We start from the raw sequence: 27,672 nt of genomic DNA, 5'->3' as shown, positions 1-27,672 counted from the left end.
ATTTAGCAGATGCTCAATATATATGGAAAGAGAGAAAGAGATGTGCTTCATAATATAAATGTATGACAGATAAGGGACATTTTAAAAATCTGTGATAACTCATGGAGAGTTGCTTAATAACACTTTCAAATAAGTTAAATAATTCAAATGTTAAAAACAATTTTAATCTTTTTTATGGTATAAGAAAAGGAAATTAGAAATAATATTAAGGAAAGTAGTGTAACAATAAGAAGGCAATTTTGATTCTTTAAAACTTACTTCTTAGAATAATTATTTCAAACTAATTATTTTAAAATAAGTTATTTCCTTTTATATAATTCCTACCCACTAAATATATACATCCTCGGTCTCCTAGTAAGGTATTTATTAACATAAAGTATACCAAAGTGGGAGGCTGATTAATGAATGAATCTATGTGAAGGCTTTGTCCTTGTTTCTCTCTGCATTATTATTTGTATCAATGAATTGGATAAAATAGTAGAGGGTATGCTTCTCAAATGTGTGTGACATGATACCAGATGGCCTAGACCAGCGGTTCTCAACCTGTGGGTCACGACCCCTTTGGCGGTCGAATGACCCTTTCACAGGGGTTGCCTAAGACCATCCTGCATATCAGATACTTTATGATTCATAACAATAGCAACATTACAGTTATGAAGTAGCAACGAAAATAATTTTTTGGTTGAGTCACAACATGAGGAACTGTATTTAAAGGGCGAGAAGGTTGAGAACCACTGGCCTAGGCAATAAGCTGAATGACAATCTGGGCTCACTAAAATGTGCTAGTCTAGAACCGTGGTCGGCAAACCGCGCTCGCGATACCATGTGCGGGTGCGCACATACAGTGCGATTGAAACTTTGTGGTCCATGCACACAAGTTGGTATTTTGTGGAAGAGCCACACTGAAGGGGCCAGAGAGCCGCATGTGGCTCGCGAGCCACGGTTTGCCGAGCCGCAGTTTGCCGACCGCTGGTCTAGAACATTGGGGCAATTAATAAAGACCAAATTGTAAAGGATTAAATGCAAGCCCTACAATTACAGGCCCATAGTCTGGAACAAATAGTCTGGAAAAGACCTGAGATATATAGTTAACTAAGTTCAACAACAGCCAACACTGTGTCACTGGCTACTGAAAAGGCAACTCAGACTACACTAAAAGAAAGAGCATCATTCAGTCACTAGTTACCTGTTTATTACTCTGTCCTCCGCTAGGCGCTGATCAAGGGACGAAATTGCTCCGTGTGTGAGTCACTGGGCCTGGGAGTGTTCCCATTCTATTTGAAAGCCCATTATATGGGAGATTCAAGCTACAGATAAAGATTTTTTAAAGTGTAGAAAAGAAGATTTTAGATCATTTGAAAGGAATTATTTCTCAAGCAATCTGAATTGCTTCTGAACAATGGATATTTGCGTGGAAAGTACTGGGCTTCCAGTTGATGGAAATCTTGGTATCGGGTAAATTATATTCATCAAAAACTGCAGGAAAATTTATCCTTTAAAAAAAATGGAGTAAGAAAAGAACAATACTTTAAGTAGGGCTTTACCTACTTTCACCTGGATTGTGGAAGGAAGGGGGTACATGTCTTCTAGCTGTCCAAGCATGGGAGAGAGGAGAAAGAGGACAGGAATTGGGGCAACATGGGAGAAAGAGACACCAGCATCATTAGCGGTCATAACAAGCACATTAGGCACGGGTGACATTGTTAGGGAGGTCTTCTGAGAATGGTTGGTTGTCTGCAACATCAAATCCCTGTGCAGACTCCTTTCTGAAAACCCACCATAAAGCTGTACTTGAAACTTCAGTTATGATTCTGGATTTTAGAGTCAGGGTCCTGTTTCTCCTGAGTGAGACTGTCTGGAAGTTTGAAGGCCAGCCTCTAGAAATGCCTGCTTCTGATGGAAGCCCAAACTAAATTCTAAGAGCTCTCCAAGGTCAGGAGCAAATAGGATTTTCAAAGCCTCTAACAGTGAAAAATGTTGCATTTCTCGCAAAGAGCCATTTCTCCAAATTCAATAAACATGTCAACAGCACTGATCAAAGAATGAGATTGTACATTTCTCCAAATTCAATAAACATGCCAACAGCACTGCTCAAAGAATGAGATTGCACTTTAGTAAGCCACTTTGAACTGGACACATATCTGTAACAGGGACTATTGCAGGCCATGGCCTGAGGATATGGCAACAAGCAAAACAGAGGAAAAAAAATTGCCCGACTAAAGAGATAGTAAGCAGTTATTAAGTAATAGAGTAAATCATATGTAAGAAAAACAGGTTTTATGTCACGTAATGTGACTGTTTGAAGGCTGGAGACTAAGTCAGAATCTAAGATCTGTTTACACTCTGTGACAATTTGCTAACAAAAGGCCATGGAGATACTTACAGCAGGGAAGGGGATGGGAGGTGCTGGAGCGGAAGGTGGGGGCTCTGATTTGCAATTTCAAGTAGGGTGGTCAGGGATGGCCTCTCTAAGAACATGGTGGTGAGCAAAGACTGAAGGAGGAGAGAGGGAGCAAAGCAAGAACCTGAGGGAAAGAGGGTTCCAGGGGGAACAAGGATAAGGCCTTCACACACCTACTGGAGTACAGGTGTCAGGAGTGTAGCCATGGCATGTATACTAGCTTTACTTGGAGTATTTCTAGACAAAATGATAGTGAATAAAGTCAATGTTCAGACTTTAGCATCTGGTGAAGGTTTGCATGATGAGTTTTCGAAAACCTCTCAAAGCCAGTGAAATTCTTAGTGGAATCAGGTATCCTACAATAGACCCGAAGGACAGCTGCACATGGTGAACAATCCTATATCATAAAGAGCTAATATGCAAATGGTCATCACGCCCTCATGCCGTCACACCGTGATGCCCTCATGCAGTCACAGTCCATCACCAGGAGGCTGCATGTGCAGCGAGGTGCACGTGGGTGGGCGGGGACTTGACCCTGCGTGCGCAGCATGGAGGCGGGACCTCCAGCTCTGGCCTACCTCTTTGGGGCAATCCATTGAGGAGCCCTGGATAGGTGGGTGGGGCCTACCTCTTTGGGGTGATCGATCACGGGGCTCCCGCACTGTGAGAGGGCACAGGCCAGGCTGGGGGACCGCCCCCACCCACACTCCGAGTGCATGAATTTCGTGCACCAGGCCTCTAGTGTTAGATAACAGTCAAGGCACAGGTTTCTCCAGCATCTTCTCCTATGGAGGGGACTTGGAGTACATCTTGTTACACACACCTCTACTTAGTCTGCTGGCCTCTTGCCCTTCAATCCATTCAGACCTGTGTCTTCCAGGTTCCTTAAAAAACAGTTAAACCGATACAAAGACAAGTTGCAAGCCATATACACCTCCCAAGAAGAAAAATGTTGCAGATTTGAAACAAAGATTCACGAACTCACAGCCAACCAGGACAGTCTCTGGACCAAGCTACAGCAAATGGGACAGGATTTACAGGTATAAAATGTAGGAGACCCTGGCCACCCGGACTACCTAAAAGTCTGACCTCAAATCCTCTGGTCAAGGGAGGGCTGCAGCCTGAAACTTCGCACCTCACCTTGACCAGCCTTTTCCCTTTCCCTCTCCTCTTCATACCTGGACCCACTCCAGCTTTCATTTTCCAGACTGTCCTCCCCCTTCATGAAGGTAATGCCACTGGGAGAGAACAGAATTAGTACCATTTAGAAACAATAGGCCTGGGGCAAAGAGGTTCTTGATCATGGTATCTCCCCTGCCAGGTAAGTATCAAAGAGGTTCTTTACAGCTTTCATTCTTAAACCTTTTGGTCTCATTATCCCTTTTACCTGCTTTAAAAATTTTTTAGGATTCCCAAGGAGCTTCTGTGGGTTATATCTATCAATATTTTCCATAATAAAAATTAAAACTGAGCCATGCAGGCCCTGACTGGGTAGCTCAGTTAATTAGCGCATCCTCCCAATATGCCAAGATTGAGGGTTCAATCTCCGGTCAGGGTACATACAACAGGCAACCAATGATTGCATAAATAAGTGGGGGGGGAAATCTCTCTCTCTCTCTCTCCCTCTCTCTATCTCCCCCCCTCAAATCAATAATAAACATATCCTTGGGTCAAGATTTAAAAAATAAAATAACAATTTTAAGCAGTAACTACATATTTTTTAAGACTGAGAAGTGTGGCATCATTTTGCAATTTTTAGAAATCTCTTTAATATATGGTTTAATAAAAGATAGCTGGATTTTCATGATTGCTTCAGCATTCGATCTGTGGCAAGATGTTTTGGTTGAAATCTATATATATAAAAGGCTAAGCAACCAGCCGGCTGGCCAGTAGGTATGATGCACACTGACCACCAGGGGGCAGATGCTCAATGCAGGAGCTGCTGAGCGACAGCAACTTTGCAGAGTGCCCTCTCACATTCTGGGACCCCTCAAGCAATGTCGGACTGCCAGTTTTGGCCCAATCCCTGCAGGCCAGGCTGAGGGACCCCACCTGCTGGAGGGAGCCCTCTCACTCTGCAGATGCTGGAGAGGGGCCGCGGGAGGTTGGCTCCAGGATGTGTCAGGCCCATCTCGCCCAGTCCCGCCCCACTGGGCACCTTCTAATTAATTTCCTTTCAATGTGTATGAGTCTGTGCACCGGGCCTCTAGTATATGAATAAGCGTGGCCTCACACAAATTTGCAGTTGAAAAAGAGTATTTTCATAGACTTTTCAGGTAATTGGAGATCTTTGATGCTACACCAAAACATAAGAAATTGTTTCTTAAAGGACATTGAATATGAAAACATATCTATTTTACACTCCATTTTTAATCTATCAATTCAATATAGGATGATGTTTTCAGAAATTCCTTACAATCTTAGGATCTGAGTATCTAGAACCCAACATTTTTCAAATTCATTGTGATTATTCCTTGTGATATTTTAATATCTGAGCTGTTTTAACTTTTGTAGACAATTTTAGATTGATATTGAATTAACAGCATACATTAGATTAATGTATTTAGAGAGCAGAAAAAATATCACATTACAATTTCCTTTTGGAATATTAAAATGAAATGCATATATTTAAAAAAGCAAGATAAGTGTTAATTTCTTCATAAGTAAAGCTTTTTTTTTTTCTCCAGGCAAAGTTTCAGCCACTCCATCCATCTTCCTATCAAAATAAGATATCCAAGAGTGACCATGAAAAGGATAAAAGTTTTTGGAAGGAAGAAGATTCTTCCCAGAGCAAGAATGCCAGTGTGGATGGTCCGGAATGGGAACCTTTTCTTAACCCCACTGTGGTTGGCAAAAGTCAACAAAGTCAAGCAAAAGTAGAGCATGCTCTACCAAATTCAGAATCACCAGAGGCCATTTTGCAGCCAACGTCAACACAAAGCACCAGGGCACAAAGCCAAGCACTAAAGACCTCCAAGGAAATCTTTAGCTCCCCAACCAGTCCCCAGGAAGGACTGCTACAGGACACCCCCCAGAATGCTCCTACGGAAATCAACAGTCCTACTCCTCCACCCATGGAAAGGAAAGAGACAGTTAACATCCAGGAGGAAAAGGATGAGCTGGAAGAAGAGGAACTGCAAGAACTGCTATCAAAACTTACGGATGCCTTCACTCTAGAAATGCCATCGGGTAAGATTTTTCACAATCAATAGAGATAGTGATGGCCTTTTAAAAACACTTGATTTTATAACATTAGCCCAACAGCTACAATTCATCTAGAAAGTACAATTCACCACCAGTCAGAGTAGTGAATCTTTTGCACATCAGTAGCATCTCTGAACATGATTTCTAGTACTGCCTAATTCATTCCAGTTGTTGTGAGCATGAAAGGTGATAAACCATCTGAGATTTTAGTCTAGCACCTGGCACATACCAAGAATTCAGCAAATGCTTATTAGTTTCTTATTGCAATTACTATTATCAATAGTAAAACATATAACTTGTCAGCATAAATTATGCTCTATTTCTAGAGGATCATTGGTTAAGGTTTCCATATTATAAGTAGTATCATCATTAGCTTCATCATATTCTTCATAAACTATGACTCATTGCTTAATTCTAAAGGATCTTTTCTTTAATCCTTTTTTCCTATAGTTATTTCTTCTGTTTTGGCATGATGTATTATTTATAGAGCATTTTGTTATCTTAGCATACTGATATTGATAGCTACATCCATTTCTTTTTAAGAAAACCTAAGATCTTTTATGTCGGAGTACAATTCATCTAGAAACTTGTGATAAAACAAAGGATAACATTCTCATGTGTTTCTGCATCACAGGAGGTCTTCTCAAAATATTTCTGAGTTGATATATTAGTTTGCTAGAGCTGTCATAGCAAAGTACCACAGACTGGTTGGCTTAAGAAAAAATAGTAATAATAAAATTATAAATAAGTAGATAGATACATTACACACACACACACACACACACACACACACACACACACACACACTTTTTTTTTCTTAGTGGCCTTAGAGGCTAAAAGTCTGAGATCAAGGTGTCAACATCATTGGTGTTTTCTCCTTCACTTGTAGATGGCTGTGTTCTCCCTGCGTTTTCACACCATTTTCCCTCTGTGCATGCCCCTATCCAATTTCCTCTTCTTATAAGGACACTCCATAGTGGTTTAGTACCTACCCTTAAAACGTCATTTTAATGTAATTAACTCTTTGAAGACTCTACCTCCAAATATAGTCAAATTCTGAGGTACTGGGGGCTAGGAATTCTGAATTTCTAAATTTCACTTTAGACCATAACAGGTGGTAGACTATAAAATGGGTGCTTAGTGTCAGCTGGATATTGAACTTGGTAGAGCCAAGTCCCTGAAGAAATTACTTGGTGAGTCTAAATTCTCTACTGTGAAGGGAATGGGAGTTATAATTATTATATCAGAGGAACAGCATCACAAAGATGCCAGAAGCATGCCCAGAATGCCTGAGACAAGGATGGCATAGGAACTCCTTGTGCCTGATTCTTAGGCTGACACAAGATTCCACCCACTGTATTTCCATCTAAACATCACTGGGGTCATGATAATTATTCAAAGCAAAGTCAATATCCACTTGACCTTTTCTGATTTCTAAAATGTTGTGTTGGGTCCGCCACAACAAATGTAAGCCGGCTATTTTGCACAGTTCAGATTCCTAATAGACTAGATCTACACATATTTGGAAGACAACACCCCACACTGTGTTCACTTTGATACCTAAAGATAAAAGATCTATGTTTTTTGTTGTTGTTGTTAATCCTCACCCAAGGATATTTTTTCCATTGATTTTTAGAGAGTGGAAGAGAGAGGGAGAGGAGAGAGAAACATTGAATGTGAGAGAGACATATTGATTGGTTACTTCCTGCACATATCCTGGCCAGGGCTGGGAAACCTGCAACCAGGGTATGTGCCCTTAACTTGACTGGAATCAAACCCGGGACCCTTCAGTCCTCAGGCTAACACTCTATCTACTGAGCCAAACCGGCTAAGGCAAGATTTATGCATAATTTAAGTGACTTTTTTAATGTCTAACAAGCTCAACCATTAAAGGAAAATCATGAAAAAGTAAAGTTTATTTTTCAATTCAGATGATGTAATAATGAATAAAGATGCAATTAGCCATGTTAAATAATGTAGAAAATATAAGAATATATGTCTCAAAAATTTTTCCTCTACTTGCATTTACAACCAAAATAGAAACACTGAAATACTTATGCAGAAATTATGCATTATTATATCAAAAGGATGAACATTTTCCCTTTTTGTTATTAGAGTATTATATACTTTATGATTATTCAGCAAATACTAATTGATCAGATTTTAACTTATAGTGTAATCTATATATATAAAAGCCTAAGCAATCAAGCAACCAGTAGACCAGTCACTAGGACACGCACTGACCACCAGGGGGAGACGCTCAATGCAGGAGCTGCTCCCTGGTGGTCAGTGCGCTCCCACAGGAGGAGCACTGCTCAAGGAGCTTACCAAGCGGAGGCAGCGACAGGCACAGCGGGGCCGGGATGAGTGGGAGCGGCGCAGCATCCGGCCTTGGCTCAGGCTCCTCCTAGGCGACCTGCCACTTCGCACACCATTACATCCCCTGAGGAGTCCCGGAGTGTGAGAGGGTGCGGGCCAGGTTGAGGGACCCCACCAGTGCACGAATCGGTGCAACAGGCCTCTGGTTTATTTTATATTAGTCTTAGATCTTTGAGGCTTTTAGGCATCAGATCTATATTAACTTTCATGGCTACTATTTGCAATTATTAAACACTGTCATCCCTTACTTAAATATTTCTTAATTTTATGTCCTTATTTAGTCTGGTATTGAATATGATCCTGTTTATAAGTTCTACTTAGCCATTGGTAGTATGGATTAGAGGTCAGGTGGCTCAGTTGGTTGGAGCATTGTCCCATATACCCAAAAGGTTGTGGGTTCAATCCCTGGCTTAGGTGTATACAGGAGGCAACCAATTGGTGTTTTTCTCTCACATTGATGTGTGTGTGTGTGTGTGTGTGTGTGTGTGTGTGTGTCTCCCTCCCTCCCTCTCTCTCTAAAATCAGTAAAAACATACCCTTGGGTGAGGATTAAAATAAATAAATAAAAATTACACTCCATAACTTATGTATAATCTATGGATGCTCACTAGAATTACCTCAAACTGAATCAGAGACAGAAGCATTGATAGCCACCCTGATGAAGATGTGGAAAGGCAAAGAAATTAAATTAAGGTATTGGTTACTTTCGTTTTATTTCTGTCTCTGTCATGGATGAATAAGACCGCAGCAGGAAGTTTCTGATCATTTTGCTGTCCCAAGTGTGTGTGTGTGTGTGTGTGTGTGTGTGTGTGTGTGTGTGTGTGTGTGTGTTTTAAATTGAGAATTGTTGGGAAGATTAGAAAGATCTACTATTTGTAATATGCTAAGATTTACTCACACAGTGTTAACGTATTCACCCAGTGTTGTGATTATCCTAGTGACCACCCTATTGGATTGGAGCTTTACTAAGGAGTCAACACATTTTGGAAATTAAAATGACCTTTATATTACTTAAGGCTTAATAAGATTAGAACAGCAAGCCTGATGGTCAGTGTGGGGGTGATTGCTGACATTAACGGAATAGAGTCATTCAGTATCAATACCTAGGATAATAGGATTTTAAGAGCCTATGGAAGCTTAATAGAAAAGATAAAGTATAGAAAGGGATCCTCAAACCTCTAGAAATCCCAAATGTTCAATTGAAAAATCAGTAGCAGTTTGTTCAAACTTTCACAAAAGGGATTAGATTTGAAAGAACATCTAACAGGACTTGCTTTAGTGGTGATAAAAAAAAAAGAAAGAAAGAAAAGGACATAATATTCTAGTCTCACTTTCTCATTAAATTATTTTCTTTCTAATTTGAGTAAAATATCCTGTGTATATCTGAAATCCTTTTCCCAGCTTCTCTCCCATCCCTTTTTGCCATCTATTTGCCACTGTAGGTTTAAAGGATGAGAAGAGAAGGCAAGGGAATAGAGGGAAGGCATTAAGGGTGGAGATGTTGGAGGTCTATGGTGCTTGGCATTCATTTTGAAATAGATACACGTTTTTTAAACACTCTGGCATTGTGTGGAATGTGGCTGGCAGAAGGGCAAGGGGGTGAGCAAAAAGACCAGGTAGTAGCCTGTTGCTGTCTAAGTAAGGTGTGACAGTGGCTTGCCCTGGGTGGATGGTGATACACTATTGCAATGAGGGAAGCGAGGAACACTGAGATGGAGGTGGGCAAATCAAGAGTTCTGTTCTGAGGACATTAAGTGTGAATTGTCTGAGAGACATGCAAAAGGACGTATCAGAATGGCAATCAACATGTACCATGTGGAGCTCAAGAGAGAGGTCTGAGTACAGTAGATATTCGTTCCTATTGGTTTGCTTAATTAATTATTGTTGTAAGGAAGACACGGGCTCAGTATTTCAGTTGCCCAGAATGGTAATAGTAGACTCAATAACCTAATACTTTTAAACCTCCATAGCTGTCAATCTGATAGCCATCTCCTTCATCCTTGATTCATTCAGAGACCAGACAGATTTTACTAACATTCGATTGAAATTATTTTCTCATTGTGATATCTTCTGGAATATTGATTTTCCAGATATGTCTAACATTTCCACCTGTATGCTACAGAAATTCAGTCCCTATACGTACTGAATTCCAAATGTATGCCAAATCACAAGCTAGGGGCACGTCTTTGGCTATTGTTAACATTCCAAGAGACTGGAGCTTAAAAAGAAAACAACCAACAATGAGAAAAAACTTCCATGCATAAAATGGATTATTGCTTCCCTGTTTCTTTATTGCCATGTCTTAAATATTTATCACTGTGGACTGAGAAACAGAATATCCTACAATAAGTTTGCCTCTGGACAAGGTTTCTTATTCAGGCAATAAAATACTGTTTATTCAAGGTCCTTGTCATTCTGGAGCAATGTTAGGAAATAGAGTAAATAAGGCATAAAACCTCTCCTCTTATGTTCAACAGAAAACATGTAACTCAAGTGTGTAACTAACAAAACAAGCCTTTCCGTGTTTTCATTGTCTGTGATCTTTTTTTATTAATTACACAAACAATATTATTATATGACATGCTCATTGTAAAATTAAAATGCCTAAGCAAAGATTTTTTTAAAGAAATGAATTCATTATCATGCCCTCCACTTCTTGCTACCTGTTTTGCATGAGGTAACTAGTATTAACAGTTTGGTGAGTTTTCCTTCATCCTTTTAGTCTACCTATATAGGGTATACCCAAAAAAATGTATACACGCTTTAACGGCTGATGGCTCAATTTTGAAAATGAAATGTATTTTAATAAACACTGCCTTTATAATTATTCAAAGTGTGTGCTTACATTTTGGGGGAGCACCCATATGTATCTTTGCTTTTTTCACTTGACAATATATCTTAGACATTGTGCAATGTCATTTTTTTAATGTGGCACAATATTTCAGAGGGAGAGAGAGAGAAGTTTATTTTAAAGAATTGGCTCACATGATTATGAAGGCTAACAAGTCCCAACATCTGTAGTCAGCAAGCTCAAAGCCAGCAGAGCCAAAGGGTAGTTCCAGTGCGAAAGCTGGCAGGCTCAAGACCTAGGAAGAGCTGGTGTTTCATTCTGAGTCCAAAGGCAGAAGAAGACTGACAGCCCAGCTGGAAGGCAGGCAGAAGAAATTCCCTTACTCACACTTTGTTCTCTTTGGGCCTTCAATTGACTGGATGCAGTCCTGCCACACTGGGAGGGCAGTCTGCTTTACCCAGGCTACTTATTAAGTGTTCACCTCACTCAGAAACACCCTCACAGACACACCCAGAACAGTGTTTGACCAAATATCTGGGTTCCTTAGTGCAATCAAGTATATACTGAGTCAGAATTCTGAGTAGGAACGAGCAGTCTTTTCTGACACTTCCCAGGTGATTCTGATGTACACCAGAATGAATGGGCTTCCTGACTACTCAGGTCTGTGCTTGGAGTCCAGGGAAATGCCTTTGAGAACCCACAACCTGGTTGGATGGGTCATTGATCCTGGTAAATAATAGCTACCTCACTTGCCAGCTACTTTAGAGAGAGTGCATTATCATCAGGAACTGAGGAGAGGTGGATTCTGTTTCTTCCCTGTCCTGGAGCGTTATAAATATCAGCTTGAGAACCTACAGGTACCTTCTCTGAAGGACTCTCTTGTTTGTTGATTTCAGATCCTCAACCTTCTGTAAACACGGACCTGTATCGTGGAGCTGAGCGGGTGAGCAGGGCCTTCTCTGCCCTTGTTGATCAAATCACCTTGCCCAGCTGGAAGTGAAAAGGAGTCCGGTCTTAAAGGCCCCTTGGGGTGATGAAGAAACATATTTTCAAAATCTGTACTGAAAGAATTAAGTCTCTACCCTCTCTCCATCAATATTTTGGTGTGAAGCATGAAGAAAGTTTTATTTTTTCCATCTCCTTACTCATGTGTCTTAGTTCTTAAGGGCAAAGCCTTTGGGAGAGAGGGGTGGTTGAGGGAAATGGGAAGACGTGGCTGAATCCAATCGGATGTGCTGAGTTTCCAGTAGAGGGCCATTCTTACTTTAAAATAGTTGGAGTAATATTCAAGTGTGTGATCTAAATGAAGCTGTGTAACTATCTTCTTTAACAACATTTAAATTACTGAATTGATGAGCTAATTTTCTATCTGGTTGCTCTTGCTGGAAAATAAGCTCACACAAAAAAAACCTAAATACACACACATATAATTGAGTGCACCCAGAACCGGTGAAATCTGAATAAACTGGCTTGTACCAATTTCCTGGTTGTATTATTATGCTATAGTTATGCAAGATGTTGTCATTGAGGGAAACTGGATATAGGATACCTCTGTATTATTTCTGACAACTGTATATAAATCAACAATGATCTCAAATTTATTTTTAAAACATGACTGTTTCTCTGTAAGACCCCACTTCCAATGAGTTTGGCCAAAGTACCTGTGTGCCTCCTTTCTCTGTATGTATAATGAGGCTGCAGATGCTTAATTGAATGATGTCCTAAGTAATAGCTAACACTTTTTACTATTAGCGCACTTTGTTTCTAGGTACCTTGTATGCACTAACTCATTTAATCCTCACAACAAACCTAGCAAGTGGATGTTCTATAAGAAAACTGAGGCACAAAGCGGGTCAGCAACTAGTCCAAAGTTATTTGGTCGATGCATAAAGAAGTTGAGATTCAAACCCAGCTCCTAAGCTTATACTCACTCTAACCACTGCTCTGTACTTTCTCTCAGTAAATATTGTTATGATTTCATTGTTTTACCAATTATCTTAATGAATAGTCCATGTTACATTTAGAGAGGCTTGAGCTTTTATTTATATGATCTATAATTTCTAGTACTGTTTCCAGAATGAAGTGATATCCAACTGGATAGGATTAGGACTAAGTTATCCCTGTTCAATCTCATCCTAATAGTTTTGGCCTTTCAGCTTACCACAAATTTTTTATTTTAGTTTTGTTGCTCAATGTATTGCCTCCTTCTTCCTTCATCCCAGCTTGTTCCTCACACGTTTTGTAAGCATGCCAGTCAGCAAGCTACAGCCAAGGGCACGTCTCACCCGCTGCTGATTTTGTACACGCTATGATCTAAGAGTGGTTAGGACTGTTTCAATAATGAAAAAATCATGGAGAAGAATTATCTTGTGACACTTGAAAATGATATGGATTCCAATGTCAGGGTCCATAAATGAAAGTTTCATTGGAACACAGGCATGCTCATTTATTCAGGTCTTGTTTACAGCCACTTTCATTCTACAAAGTCAGAACTGATGAGTTGCAACAGAGACTGGATGGCTCTCAAGGCACAGAATATTTACTTTCTGGCCCTTTAAGAAAACTTGGGCAGCCGGTGTTGTGTAGACCACTGTGACATGTGAGGGGCAGGTATTGTAAGCATCATGAGAGTGGCATCTTTTTAACAGTTTATAAGAGGCAATGAGTTTGTGGGATGTTTTTAAAGAATATGATGAACGACATTAGAGAAAGTGGCATGAAAGCAAAACCATGCACCCACGTAGAGATGGCAGCTGAAGTGTGGCAGCCTCTGATGTGCTCGTTCTAAACAGGAGAAGCTGGGGCTGGGCCCCTCCCTCCCCCAGACCTGCTTCCTCCATTGAAGGGCTTGGCTAAACCTCAGGTGCTGCTGAGTCTTCTTATGATAACACTTCATTTATTTATTTTTTAAAAAATATATTTTATTGATTTTGTACAGAGAGGAAGGGAGAGAGATAGTTAGAAACATCGATCAGCCTCCTCCTGCACATCTCCCACTGGGGATGTGCCCGCAACCCAGGTACATGCCCTTGACCGGAATCGAACCTGGGACCCCTCAGTCCGCAGGCCGACGCTCTATCCACTGAGCCAAACAGGTTTCGGCTTCTTATGATAACACCTTAGATAAGAGTTTTAGCTTAGGGAGGGCCCTAAACCTTCAGTTAAAACATTTACTGAGGTTTCCTTTGGACCTGGAGAAAGCAAGTGGATCGCTAACGTAGCTGAAATTCAAACTGGTTGTCTGTCATCGGTTACAGAGTGATTGGAAAAACAGAATAATTATATGATATAAAAAGAGCAATGTGTGTGGAATGCAAATAAGCTTGCTAATTGGACTTCTCTTCTATGAACCGCATTCAGGCCTGCTTATTTTAAGGGGAAAAAAATGCTTACAAGTAATTTTCTTATAAAGTTGTTCATTTTACTTTTAGCTTCCTTTTCAATGCGAAGTCTAATCAATTATAAAGTTTTCGTAGTTAATCAGACTGAAAATACGCTTATTTGGAAATAACAAACTTAATGCTCATTTTATTTGAGATTTGATTATCATTAATGGTAACATTAAATATTGAAATAAAGAGACTTCAATAATATTGCCTGGGGTCCAGAGCTTTTTATTAATTTTGTTTTCATTAGAAGAATGCTTTATTCACCAGGTGTTTTTTGTTTTTGCATCATTCAGTTAAAATATTCAAAAATATTCTTTCAAACAAGATTCGGGTATCACAGGTCATCAGTAACTTCTAATTAATATGCCTGTGCATAAGCAATCCAGTGGTTAATGGCTTGGAAGTCATGCAACGCATTCAAGTTAAATGTATGGTATGGCACTCTAGTTCATTAACAATGTCATGCATCCCAAAACAAATGGTCAAAATGAATACAAAGAATCTGAGTATCCCCCAACCCCTACTCATCTTTGAAAGCTCTTTTAAGTCTTTCAGACTGCGGGATGACCTGGCAGAAAGGTCATCATTTGAGGGGACATGCTAGCAGCCTAAACGAATGAAACTAAGTACTCTGTGGCTTAATACTTATCTCTGGACATTCCCACCATTTCAAGTGAATAAATGATCGATTGTCAAGAAAAATATATATATTTTTAAATTCCAACGCTTGAGTTAGCTCTGAAGTTAGATTTATTTTCTCTTTATTTCAAGGCCACTGCTTGCTTTTCCAATTGACTTAGACCCTCTCCTGTGTATGTACAGGCTTAGCAAATCTTCAATCTCTTTCTTCTTCAGGGAAAGGATTCTTGGTTGCTGAGAATGTGCACCTGGAAGTAAAGAAAAGGAATGAATCATTAAGCCACCGAATTTTTTCAGGTTAATTAAATATCAATATATTAGTTTTAAAAAGGAAGTTTGCTGTTTCTGCCACTCTACTATCAAAATTCTGTATAAATTTACTCCAGACATGTATATGTAAATATGTGTTTATGTAATGTTGTGTCCTATGCAGTTCAGTTATATAAATTAAATTATAATAAATACATTTTCTTATTAATATGTATTAAGATATGTTTCTGACTTAAAAAATAAAAATGGTCATTATATAATTTTTGGTATAAAAATATGAAGAAAAAACTTGAAGCCACCCTTAGCATAATTTTCCAGAAATAACCGTAGTTTTATGCATACACACTTTATACCATACTTTAGTTTACCATTACCCTATTATGGGACATTTGGGCGACTTTCAAATTTCCTGTTGCTATAAATAACACTGCAGTGAAGAGCCTCATACTGCATCCTTGGTTACATCGCTGAATGTCTTCTAGATGGGTAATTTCTGAATATGTTCCTTGGGAAATTTCTTGGAATAAAATAGAAAACCAAGCATTTGTAATTTAATTATTTATATATCTGAAGCATTGTTTTCTCCTCTGTTTAGTGTTTAAAACATAAGCAGGTATCACCCAACCAGTGTGGCTCAGTTGGTTGAACATTGTCCCATGCACCAGGAAGTTGCCTGTTTGATTCCCCATCAAGGCACATGCCCCAGGAAACTAATCCATGAGCTATCCACTACTCTGTTATTTTCTACTGGGAGTTATCATCAGCCTACTCTTTTCCTAAATCAATTAATACCTTTATCTTTCTCCATCTCCCTCCTCCTTCCCCCTGCCCCTTCCACCTTCTTTTCTACCCTCCTCCTCCTCTCCCTCTCTGCCTTTATATAATTCATCATTCATCATAATTTAGTGGTTAAGCCTTGGCACACTGCCCTCACACCTTCCAGATATTTCAGCATTCAATTATTAGCTCTTATCTTTCCAGACTAAATACCAATGATCTTTTGAGTTTTTTCTGAAATGATGTCTCTAGCCCTCAGAGTTTTTGGAATTCTCATTTCGTTTCTGGACTTCCTCTGTTCCTGCTTATCATTGTTACAAACAACCATGGTGTCCAGGTCATCCCTCACCCTGGTGGATAAGCTGTCCTTGGGGTAAAGCTCTTCCAGATTCTTCCCAGAATGAAGTACATGCCTTTTGTACATTTCTTTCTGTAGACGCACAAAACATTAGAAGCAAGAGCCTGTAGACTCTTTATGGGTCATCTAATTCTTTCTATATCCCTCTTTTTCAGATGAAGAAACTGAAGGCTAAGTAAATTAATTAACTTGCCCAATTACATGGCTCTTTGGTATCTATTGTTTATACTTGTTGGCCCAATATTAAAAAATATAACACATTAACATACACAAGTATATAAGAGTTCTGTTTTTAACAAAGCATGATTTAAAGCAATATCTCTCAACTGTATTTAAACTATTTTATTCCAAAACGTCAAAGTAATAAGAACCTTTTGCATATTATGAAGGCACTTATTGTAGTTCTTGACTTCTGTTCTGATGATTTCCCTGATTCTCTGATTTCCCTGAGAACAATAGAGACTAACACCTCTACACCCTCATCCCCACCCTGACCTGGTAGCAAAAGAAAAAACAAGTGCGGAATTTGTACAGGTACATCCAGGGCCAATTGAGCCACTAGAGATATAATCAAGCCTCTTGAGATGAAATCTCAATGTTCCTGCCACGACTTAACTTTTAGATATAGTGTCTTCTTGACCCAAGACACTCTTCCATTATAATTGTACAAACCAAATGCAAAGTCTTGTTTCCTGATCTTCAAACTATTGCTTATGTCAGAGGTTAAAACAACTTCAATAAAGTGAAAAGTTCACTCTTGTTACTTGCGTAGCAACTGCAGTTAAAGTTTGCAGACCAGCTGGGTCAATAGCAACTCTGTATCCAGAAGAAGTGGCTCCCAAAGCTGAAGTTAATGGAGGATGGAAATGCCACGTTGAAGTGTGCTCAAAAAAATAGTCTCAGACTACTTAGGCAGAGGAGGAGAATATACAGTCCCTACTGCAACTGATGTCTTGCAGCCTCTGTTCAAAATATGTTTAAATGTTAATAATAAACATATAGACACTCGTTTTGTGTTTCTTCTACTTTAAAGCTAAGCTGCTGAAAGAACATTTCCTCTAAAACATAAAATTAGTTTAAGTTACAATAACACTTGCTAAAATACTAAATTTATCTATAAATAATATCTGGCTTTATGGATCAGCAAACCATGAGGATTTTTAGTTACTAAGGTGAAAAGAAACTAGATATATAAAGGCTCTACAATATCTTGGGAAAGTGTTCATCTGAAACGCTTATGGTTGATTGTTATTTTAAGAGATTATGGAAATACATAAGAATTCTCACAATAAAATGTACGCATGCAAAATTTAGTTATGCTTTAGTGTTCCACTTGTGTATAAATAATTCTAATTTTATAATTTAATAACTTAATTATTAAAGTATATAATTCCAATTTATTAACTCACTGCCACTCACACAGCCCTTGCTGCAAGCATTGAAAGCTCATTCGTTGAAACACTGCCAAGAGAGGAACAAAAGCAATATGTTTACTGCTAAGGTATCTCTCAACTTACTCCAGACCAGTGATGGCGAACATATGACACGCGTGTCAGAGGTGACACGCGAACTCATTTTTTTGATTGATTTTTCTTTGTTAAATGGCATTTAAATATATAAAATAAATATCAAAAATATAAGTCTTTGTTTTACTATGGCTGCAAATATCAAAAAATTTCTCTATGTGACACGGCACCAGAGTTAAGTTAGGGTTTTTCAAAATGCTGACACGCCGAGCTCAAAGGTTCGCCATCACTGCTCCAGACTGTTTCTCCCTCGTTCTAATTCTCTAAAAGACATTCCATCGCGTGCCTTCAGAGAAGATTGCATTTTAATATAAATTTACTGATGTGAAAACCTCTAAATTTGTAAGAAGTTCCAAATTATTAAATATTAATCATTCAGCTTGCTGGGAGCTAATTACTTGAGATTTGTTTAAAAAGCAGTGAGGAGGGACTTTGTAAGCCAGCCATTTTTTCTACCTTTTACTTCATCAGCTAAGTACATCTCAAGGAGTCCTTGCAATTACGTGAAAGCAATGTGTTTGCTGTTTGTTTTATTTAAAAGTGGCAACAGTTTATGTGTTTGTGAACATTCCCCAGGTTTGTATTTCAACCTTCCCAAGTCCAGAGCAAGTAAACACAGGTTATGACCCAATATTCAGGCTAATGGTAAAAAAAAAAAATAGTGTTAATTTAGGGGCTTCCTTTTATAATTTTATGTTTCGTTTTGGGACTCTTCCTTTTCCCTTACTCGTCCTTCTGACTTTTCCTTGCTGCTGTTCACATGATGTATAAGGATGAGGACAATATTCTAATATAAATAGCTCCTATGAAATACAAGAGGAAGTACTATCTTCTTATCACCATGGCCCTGAAAGTGCACATGATGGAAATATCTCACATGAGTCCCTGCTTGTGTGTGCTTGTAGGGTTCCCCCCTGAGAGGAATGTATATGGCAATGGGTCAGTCTAAAGCCACTTCCCTCTTCCTCACAATTCAGCACATCCGTACGGGATTGACCCTTTCGAGACCCGGGACCCGGGGCTGACCACCTTGTTTCCTCCCCGAGTGCGGTGGGTGCACTGCCGACATCTCCTCTTCCTCTCCAGCCAATTGCCTCCTTCCTAAGCCATGGTTCCTGGAGAGGACACAGTCCACATAGATGTCCCAGAAGAGTTGGGCCAGATCCCAAAACAGTGCCCCATGCTTCAAGTTCTCCGATGACTTCAGGTAGATCATGAAATCCCAGAAACCTGACACAGTGTTGGAAATCCGAGGCTTCCGCATCTCCAGGAGGAGCACTGAGGAGGATTCCCAGCACTGGGGATCGGCTTGGTCAAGAGCCAGCAGGTCTGTCTGGCTATGACAGAATAAAGGAGACACACAGCACATTCCCACAATGAGCAGGGAGCAGGTGAGGCTCAAGGGACGGTAGAGCCCTCCTCTGTTTCCAGGATCAGCCATGGCCCTGAAAATGCACATGATGGAAATATCTCACATGAGTCCCTGCTTGTTGTGCTCCACTCAGTAAAGAAAATAATTATGCCTTTAAGAACCTTGATGCCAGCAAAGGAGACACACCCACACCATTGTCCTTAGGAAGTCTTACCATTTTCCCCATATCACAAGCACTATTCTATCTAAAATGATTCATTGTTCAGCTGGATAGTGTAGACTAAGAAATATGTACTCCTAAGATGTACACTCATCCTTTAAGGTGAATGAATGAACACATTTTTTTCTAGTAAAGGAATATAATTTAAAAGATCTTAAATGAAATTTTAAAATCTTGTTGCATGGCTTTCATTCTTTTACAAAATCATAATTCAGCTTAGCTATCCTAATCAAGGACTCCTGTGCAATTAAGATTTTTAATATATCTCACCCTTGGACACCTTCCTGTTCAGCTAATTTTAATTTTTTTAAAAAAGGCATAAGAATTGTAAAATGTTGTAAATAAAAATAAACAGGAGATAGTGTGCTAAAAAGTATGTGAGCCAAGGGACATATATTTAACCCATTAGAGTAGACTCAATGGACATTTTTACCAACACCTAAAATATTCTCCAATTCTGATATAACTTTCATAAAATGATGCTCTCTCATTTCTCTTTTCTTGCTATAAATCTCAAGAATTTTAACAAAAATAATTTGCCTCTTGTTAAATTTTTCTAGTTATCAAAGCCTGTTGCAATAAAATCAAGGCATCCATATACAAATTTGAAATTATGTTACACTTCAGACACGTGCAATGAGAAATGATATCCTTAAGATAATAATAACCTCATTTTCCCCCCCAGACAGGTTATCTGACTCTTCACAGACTATACAAATGTATCTCATTTTGCACAGGAGGGGTCATTTTCAGCCTTATCTTATAGTTCCTAACATTTTAGATGTTAGTATCATGAAGGCAAGCAGGGCACAGCTCGTGGGAATACATCTATATTGAAACATTGAATGACAACGCCATAATACAGAATCGTTTCCTCCTGCACAGCAGCAGATCGTATTGAGACACCCTTAAATTGATATTTCATAAACCGTCTTTGAACACGCATGTTCCTGTTTTGAAGAGGTATGTTAGATACAAGATTATTCAAAAATGTTCCCCCTGTATTTCAGGTCATTTACACAAGATCTCTACCTGAACAAAATTACATCCATTTGTCCTCTTCTGAACTAAGCTATCAAAGCGGAGGGGCGCCAAAGTTGCTTTTTCTTAGAGGACTCGTCCCGGATGCCAATGCTAAGTTGAAGACACAGGGCGGGCGCTGTCCAGCGTGCTGAAGTTGGCGCTCTCCGCGTCTCCCTGGTCCCTGGCAGCTCGGGCCACGGCGCTCACTTGGGCTCCTTTGGGAGCGCCCTCCTCGAGCTTGGAAGTTCCTCAACCCCGGGGTCCTCGCGCCGCACCTGGTCCCACAGCCTCACCCTCCTCGGAGCAGAGCTGCCAGGGACCCTCTGTGTGTCCTCTGTGCCCCACTCGCCTCCTTACTCCACGCCTTTCCTCCCAGGGGACAGAAGGGCGCCCCTCCGCACTTACCTGCCCAGCCCCGTCTGGATTCCCGCGAGCGAGCGCAGAGAAGAGGCTCAGGCTGCTCCCAAGCGAGTGCAGGTCCCCAGTGGCGGGTCCTGGCGGCTCCGGCGCCTCTTCTTAAGCAGTAGGAGTGCCCCGCGCCTCTCCAAGTCTACGTCAAAGCGCCGGGAAACCGCCGCCACCCCTCGCCCCCAAGTCCGTCTCCCACACCCTCTTCCCTCCCTCCCTCCCTCGAAGATCTCACTTCAGGAAATGAGCAGACTTAGCCACACACACACTCGCTGACCGTGACCCACACCCACCCTCCACTCAGCGGCATTGAGCCTTTCTTTGTGCGGTTGGTTTGGCTTTTCCAACCGCTGCAGGCAGGAGCTGGAAAGTTGAGACCCAGCCCCAAGCAGGTCTAGGAGTGAGAGGAAGCGCCCCGATCCCCACGCCCTAGGCGTGCCTTGTTTGGGAATCAATAGCGGAGAGAGAAGACCCCGGACTCCTAAAGTCCGGGAAGGCACGTGGGCGCACGTGGGCGCCCTCCCGGCGGTCAGTAAGGGCTGCAAGGACATTCCTTGGTGTGAATGTCTCCTAGTAGAACACCGCTGGGGCCAGGATGTGGGGAAGGGGCGTGGAGCTGCTGGAAGCTCCCGGCTGGGTTCAGGAAATCCCTTTCTCTCCAGCCCAGGCTGCTACTGGCCTCGCTGGAGTCAGCCCACCGCTCCAGCTTCACAGCGGGGTCCCTGTTTTCCAAGAAGAGGACCCGGCTGGGATTGCCTTTGATGCTGGATTCACAGCTAGTTAATATCCCAGCCCGGGCTAGAGTCCTTGGGGCTTCTGCTGACCATGAGCGTCCATCCTAACTGGGATATTCCTAGCCCAGAGACCGGAGGCAAAAAGTCCTCCTACCTTTGCAAGTGTTTCCAGATTTTGTCCCCCACGTCAAACCCCTCTAAGCATCCTGAAAACCACTTGTAGTATCCACTTAATTGAAGGCTTTTATGCCAGCTCAACAGTATCCATGGTTACCTTCCAGAGGGGGCACAAGGAGGAACCAGACTTGTAACCAGGTTTATGGAAGACACGGAGACCCGTTCCTACTGAAGTGACAGCAAGAGACTCTTCCTAAGGGGCTCTCCTGTCCTGAAACCGGATGAAGTGCACTTCTATGCCTCAATCTGTGATCTGAGCATACCGATGCCTGCTTTAAATTACATCCTAAGGATATGGGAAAAGATCCTAGGTGAGGTCTCAGATTTGCTTCCTGAACTTCAAGGAGCCCTCAGCCACTAGGAGAAGGTCATTAGAGAAACACAGTGTGTGTGCACAGGGACAGCGTGTGACATGAGAGGACCCCAAGAAAGGGAGAGTGAAAGGAGGGGGCAGTGAAGGTATCTTTGAGGAGGCGACTGGCAAATCTCTTGAAGAAGGAGTTACACAGGTGTCCTGAGGCCAAGAGGGAGGGAATGGTCTCCTCCAGACAGAGAAGTCAGCATGAGCAAAGGCATGGAGGGCGCATTCAAGAGAAAGGGATGTGGAGAGAGAAGAAGGGAGAACAGAGGTAGGGATGTAGGAATTTAATTCTGATTTGGGACATGTTGATAGTTGCATTACCCTTGAAAACTTCAGTATAAAATATGCAGTGCTGACTCTATTTGTAAGTGCCTATGTGCCAAGCACTGTTCTAGATGTTGTGTATATAGAAGGAGTAAGACAAAGTTGCCTGTACTCAGGGAACTTACATTCCACTGAGGGTGGAGAAATAAAATTTACATTTTAAGTTATATAAAAGTATACTGATTTGTGTTTCTAGTTTCTATGTCGAACAGTGAGTGTACAGCGATGCATCAAAAGCGAACACATAACTAGCTAATTATATAAGTAAATAGTGACATGCATGAATCAATAATGAGACTCAATCTATTATTCTGAAACTCAAGGAAAAATGTCTAATAAGAAAGAGCAGATGATCGTCAACAAAAGGTAAAGCAGGATTAGAAAAGGATGGTGGAGAAGAGTTATTTTATATGGAACACTAAGAAGCCTTTCCTGATGAGGAGACATTTGAGGAAAGACCTACTAAAGTGAAAGAGTGAGTCTCATCTACATGTGAAAAAATGTTCCAGGTGGGGACTGAGGGAAGCATGGAGCAAGCATTTTTGTGAAAAGAGTGTTTTCTGGGTATAACGGTAGGAGAAGAGGTCAGAAAGGTGATCTAAAATCCATCCTGGCTCCTCGAGAACAGACTGGAGGGGAACAAGGGCAGAGGCAGGGAGTTCAGGTAGGAGCTGGTACAACAATCCAGATAATATATGATGGTAAATGAGATAAAGGTGTTAGCAGTGGAGTCAGTGAAAGTGATCAGATTCTGAATATATTTTGATGGTAGAAAGAGCAGGATTTATTGATGGACTGGACATACAGTTCAAGACAAAGGGAAACTGAAGATGACTCCAAGTTTTGGAGGCTAAGCAACTGGAAGTTTGGAAATATCATCAGCTAAGAGAGGAAAAATGTTTTGAGTAATAGTTTGGGGAACAGGAAATCAATAATTTAGCTTTCAAGATCTCAAGTTTGAGATGACTGATATCCACATGGAGATGCTGTATAGGCAGGGAAAAGGTGGGAACTAAAGACAAGCACTTGGGAAATAGTGCACAGGAATGAAGTCTAGACTTGGGGGTTGGATTTACCTCTAGTCAATAGATCAAACCCTCATGGAAAATGGCCTGAGGATAGAAACTGAGAAATGCCAACCTTTACATGATCAAGAAACAGAGTTAAAAGGAACCAGGAGAGCTTGATGCCTTGGAAGCCAATGAGATAGAGATATTCCAAAAAAGGCAAGATATCTACTACATCACACAGATTCAAAAAAGGGGGTCAAGAAAATGAAGACAAAAAATGTCCATGAGGTCTAAAATATAGGAGGTCACTACGTTGCTAATTATTAAGCTCAATTTCAACTGAGTGTTGGGGGAGAAGTGGTGAACAAAAGCAGAAATGGAAGTGAGGGAAGGCAGACAGCCCTGTAAAACACTATGGAGTTTAGAACATGAGGTTAGTGTTTGGGTCTCTGTCATGTTTACAGCTGAAGGAAAGAAATCCTTAGAGAGGGAGGAGTTGAAATTCAGGAGAAAATGGTGACTAACAATTTCAGAGGAAACAAGAAGTAATAGGGTCAAGAGAATGAGGAGGAGCTAACGTTTAACAGAAATGGGGATAGTTTTCTCTCTGAACAGGAGGAAGGCAAGCTGTCTCTGGATATGAATATGTCTGTAGGTAGGATGTTGGGTCAGGAAGCAGGAATTGAGAGAGATGGTGACCAATGGTCTCAATTTTCTTAAGGAAGTAAGACCCAGAGTCATCCACAAAAAGTGAATGAGGGAAGGTGTTAAGTAAGGAATTTAAGGATAGAGAACATATTTTGGAATCATCATTGAAAAGAAGAAGAGAGAGAAAAGAGAAAATAAGAAAGAGGAGAGAGACTAAAGAAAGTACTAAAAGCCCAAAGTTTGAGACCATAAATTGGTGACAAACCATTTGCAAGCTTGTGTGGTTTTTATGAGGCAGAATAGCATAATGATGGAGACTGCTAAGCTCTGGATCCAAACTGCCTGGGTTTGCGCCATGTCTCCCTCTCTTGTCCTATTTCATTGATTCTTAGATGCACTTTATTTTTACATTTAACACTGTTGAAATCAGGATGTATCTATCAACTGATGGCACCTTGCAATTAGAATCGCAGGATTTTCTTTTGCTTTGTTAAAATAATTTCTTTTGCTTTGTCTACAATTGATGGTGTCTTTGATTTGATGCAATGCTTTGGACAAGTTACTCAACCTCTGTAAAACAGTTTTCTTGCCTGTAAAATGGGCAAAAATCTCCCTAATGGCTAGTGAAGATAAAATGAGATCCTATACATGGAAAACACTTAGAATGATGCTGCTTGTTAGGAAGTACTTGATAAATGCTTGTTATTTTTTTCTCCTAGAGTGCTTATCTGACTAAATGTAAGAGAAAAGAAAGGTCATTGTTACATTGTTTCAGCATTAGAGCTTTGTTGGGTAAATGCTGATGAAGAAGAAGGATGCAAAGGAATCAAGGGTAAATGCAGATCAGAAAAAGAGAGGAGTCCAGGGATGAGAGATGAAAGACTGGGAAGAAATGGGAGGAAAGTGGAGGTCTAATTAAAAGGACAAAACAGGCGTAAGAGGAGTAAAGAAGGTTACTTTATGATCACTAACTTGCATATTTTTTCTCCTTTGGGGGATATTTTAAGAATAGGATGTGTCTTTAACATTTAGGATCAGATAGCATTCTTACATGTTCAACAGCATATAAAATGTTTCAGTAAAATGATTTGGTGGTGGCTTTATTTTTATCTAAATGTGCTCTTTCACTCATCTCTCTTCACTATATAGTTTATCTTTACCCCCCTACTTGCTCCCCAATACCAGCTGGGAGAAAGTATATGGCAACTCCAACTTAGAGAATACTTTTACTAAGAATCAGCTTATCACATCATTCTGACTTATTAAAAAATATTCAGAACACCAATGGGTTCATTTCAAAGTACATGATACTAAATAACTGGTTTTGACTGGCATTTGTCATCCAAGGAGTTGTTTCAGTTTTATTCGGTTGCAGCCTAGAGCGAAAGAATGACTAGTTGAGAAGTGAATTGCAATTAGCTGAATGTGCCCCATGGATAGCTTTTCTGATTTTTGCCACTTGAAGCAATTCTCAAAGACATTCAAAAGGACTTCCGATTAATTTTAATGAAATTCTAAAGCAGTTATATAGATAGTTTGCATCTTCAGTGGTGCATTAACTTGCAAATGGTTGAGACAACCTTTAAGAACAGGGTGCTTCTTTAACATTTAGGATCAGATAGTAAAAATAATTACTTTCTCTCATTCTATTATGCTTTCTCATCATTTGAAGATGGCAATAAACAAGGACAATTTCCTGGAATGCCCACTGGGGTAAGTGGATGAGTCAGTAAGTGCGAGTAAATTCATAAGGACAAGTTGCAATGAAGTAGTCAGATGATATTGGACATTGATTCTAATTCTAAAACCTGTGAGAAAGGAAAGTTACTTGGGGATACAGGAATAGTTCATTCATGTTTTTCCTGCTTGTACAAGTGAAGATACTGTAGCTGTAATCATAGATATAATGGTGGTTTCTTTCTAGGGCACTTCTCAGGATACACCTATCCTTGGCCCATTTTTTCCAGTAGGTTGAAAAGCCGCTATGAAGTTTTATGGCTTTGTCAAGAGTTGAGTTTATCTCTTGCAATAACCCCAACATTTCAAGAGTGACCATGTTAAGTATCAGCTTTCAGAATTGTCTCGTGTTTTGGGGCTACTCATTTTCAAAGGAAACTACATTACAGTAATACGTTTTCAATTTGGTCTACGGACCAAGGCAACAATGACCAAGGTCCTAGTAAATTTCTTTTTCTAAGGCTTCAATTATGATGGAGTAGCACAAAACATCAGAGCCTCTCTATATCAACACATATAAAAAGAGAGGAGGCATTCACAGTTCAGAAAATCAGGGTCCAGGGACACCTATTGACTTTTGCCAAGAAGAAACATCTGTGCAAGGACAAGTAAGGACATAGACTGATATGTTGAAGGCACAAAACAACTTACAATGTAAGCAGAGCTCCTGGGAAGATAAATTTTTCCTTGACTTGTGTGTCTAAGGGAGTTATCTCTTCTCTTCTCTAGATTCCTACACACTTTTGTTCATACTTTCATTATGCACTTACTGTATTCTAATTGCTATACATGCTTCTCTGTCTCTCCTCACGAAACTGCCAGCCCAACCACATTCAGTTCCTTTAGAGTGGGAATCATGTCTGATTACTCTCAGCTTTAGAGCCCAACACACATATAATAAGTTCTTAACCAATGTTGGTTGGACTTATGCATGAGAATAGTCTCATTTTGAACCTGAGTTGGAATAGTGATTGCATTAATCAACTTTTGCATTAATAAAATTTCTTTTGCATATATGGACAAAGAGATTAAAATATAGGTCTGCCAAGTAAGAATTTTAAAAATTGATTTTAGAGAGAGAGAAAAGAAGAGAGAGAGAGAGAGAGAAACATAAATTTGTTGTTCCACTCATTTATGCATTCATTGGTTGTTTCTTGTATGTATTCTGATTGGGGATGGAACCAACAACCTTGGTGTATTGGGATGACACGCTAACCAACTGAGCTATCCAGCTAGGGTCTAGGTTTTTTTCTTCACCAGTGGCCAGAGTTTTTATTACACTTTTGCTAAATGTAGATATTACTTTTATGTGAGTATGAGCACATCATTTGAAATGGAGTTTTGGATTGAAAGATAATAATCTAAAAGTAGATGCTAAGTATGACTGTATACAATTATTTTTCCCTAAGGGGAAAAAAACATTTCCCATTCAATAACAAGATTCCAATATTTAGTCATTGGTAAATAAGGAACATTCTAAATCTAGACCATTTTTGTAAATTATATATTAGTTTGGAATGCATTAAGCTACAAGTAACAGGAAACCTGACCATAGTAACTTAAATAAAGGGGTTTATTTTTCTAACTTAATAAGGAGTCTGGAGACAAGTGACTGCCGATGTTAGTTCAGTGGCACAATAATATCAGGCCCTATGTTTTTATGAATCCTTTAGCCTTACCTTACTCACCGGGTAGCTGTCACAGCTCCAGACATCACATTTACCTTCAAAGCTGGAAGTAGATAGAAAGATGGTTCCAGCTCAGACCTATCTGTTACTTTTTAATCAAGAAAGCAAAAATATTTCTATAATCCTCATCAGTGGACTTACGTGTAAACTTATAGGCTACAAGTAGGTCACATGGTCATTTATAGATGCAAATAAGTCTGGGAAAAAGAGCTGCAGTGGGAGACAGTAAAGCACTT

At 40.1% G+C, this 27,672-nt stretch overlaps 2 protein-coding genes across 2 annotated transcripts in view; one reads left to right on the top strand and one right to left on the bottom strand.

Moving 5' to 3' along the window:
• DYTN (dystrotelin) overlaps window positions 1–11,775 on the top strand; it is a 50,046-nt gene extending 38,271 nt beyond the window's left edge. Inside the window, exons 10-12 of the mRNA XM_036318712.1 lie at window positions 3,282–3,441; window positions 5,089–5,590; window positions 11,672–11,775. Coding sequence (XP_036174605.1) covers window positions 3,282–3,441; window positions 5,089–5,590; window positions 11,672–11,775 — 766 coding nt within the window. The remainder of the gene's footprint in view (window positions 1–3,281; window positions 3,442–5,088; window positions 5,591–11,671) is intronic.
• Window positions 11,776–14,833: 3,058 nt separating this feature from the next.
• Window positions 14,834–19,175, bottom strand: FAM237A (family with sequence similarity 237 member A). The gene is made up of 2 exons (XM_036319554.1): window positions 18,764–19,175; window positions 14,834–15,051 (listed from the first exon to the last, which is right to left on the bottom strand). The coding sequence occupies exons 1-2, from the start codon at window positions 19,173–19,175 to the stop codon at window positions 14,915–14,917; spliced, it is 549 nt and encodes a 182-aa protein (XP_036175447.1). The 3' UTR covers window positions 14,834–14,914.
• Between the last annotated feature and the right edge of the window lie 8,497 nt (window positions 19,176–27,672).

The sequence above is a fragment of the Myotis myotis genome, unplaced genomic scaffold (assembly GCF_014108235.1).
Source record: "Myotis myotis isolate mMyoMyo1 unplaced genomic scaffold, mMyoMyo1.p scaffold_m19_p_8, whole genome shotgun sequence".
Lineage (NCBI taxonomy): Eukaryota > Metazoa > Chordata > Mammalia > Chiroptera > Vespertilionidae > Myotis > Myotis myotis.
This window is presented reverse-complemented; position numbering and strand designations above follow the sequence as displayed.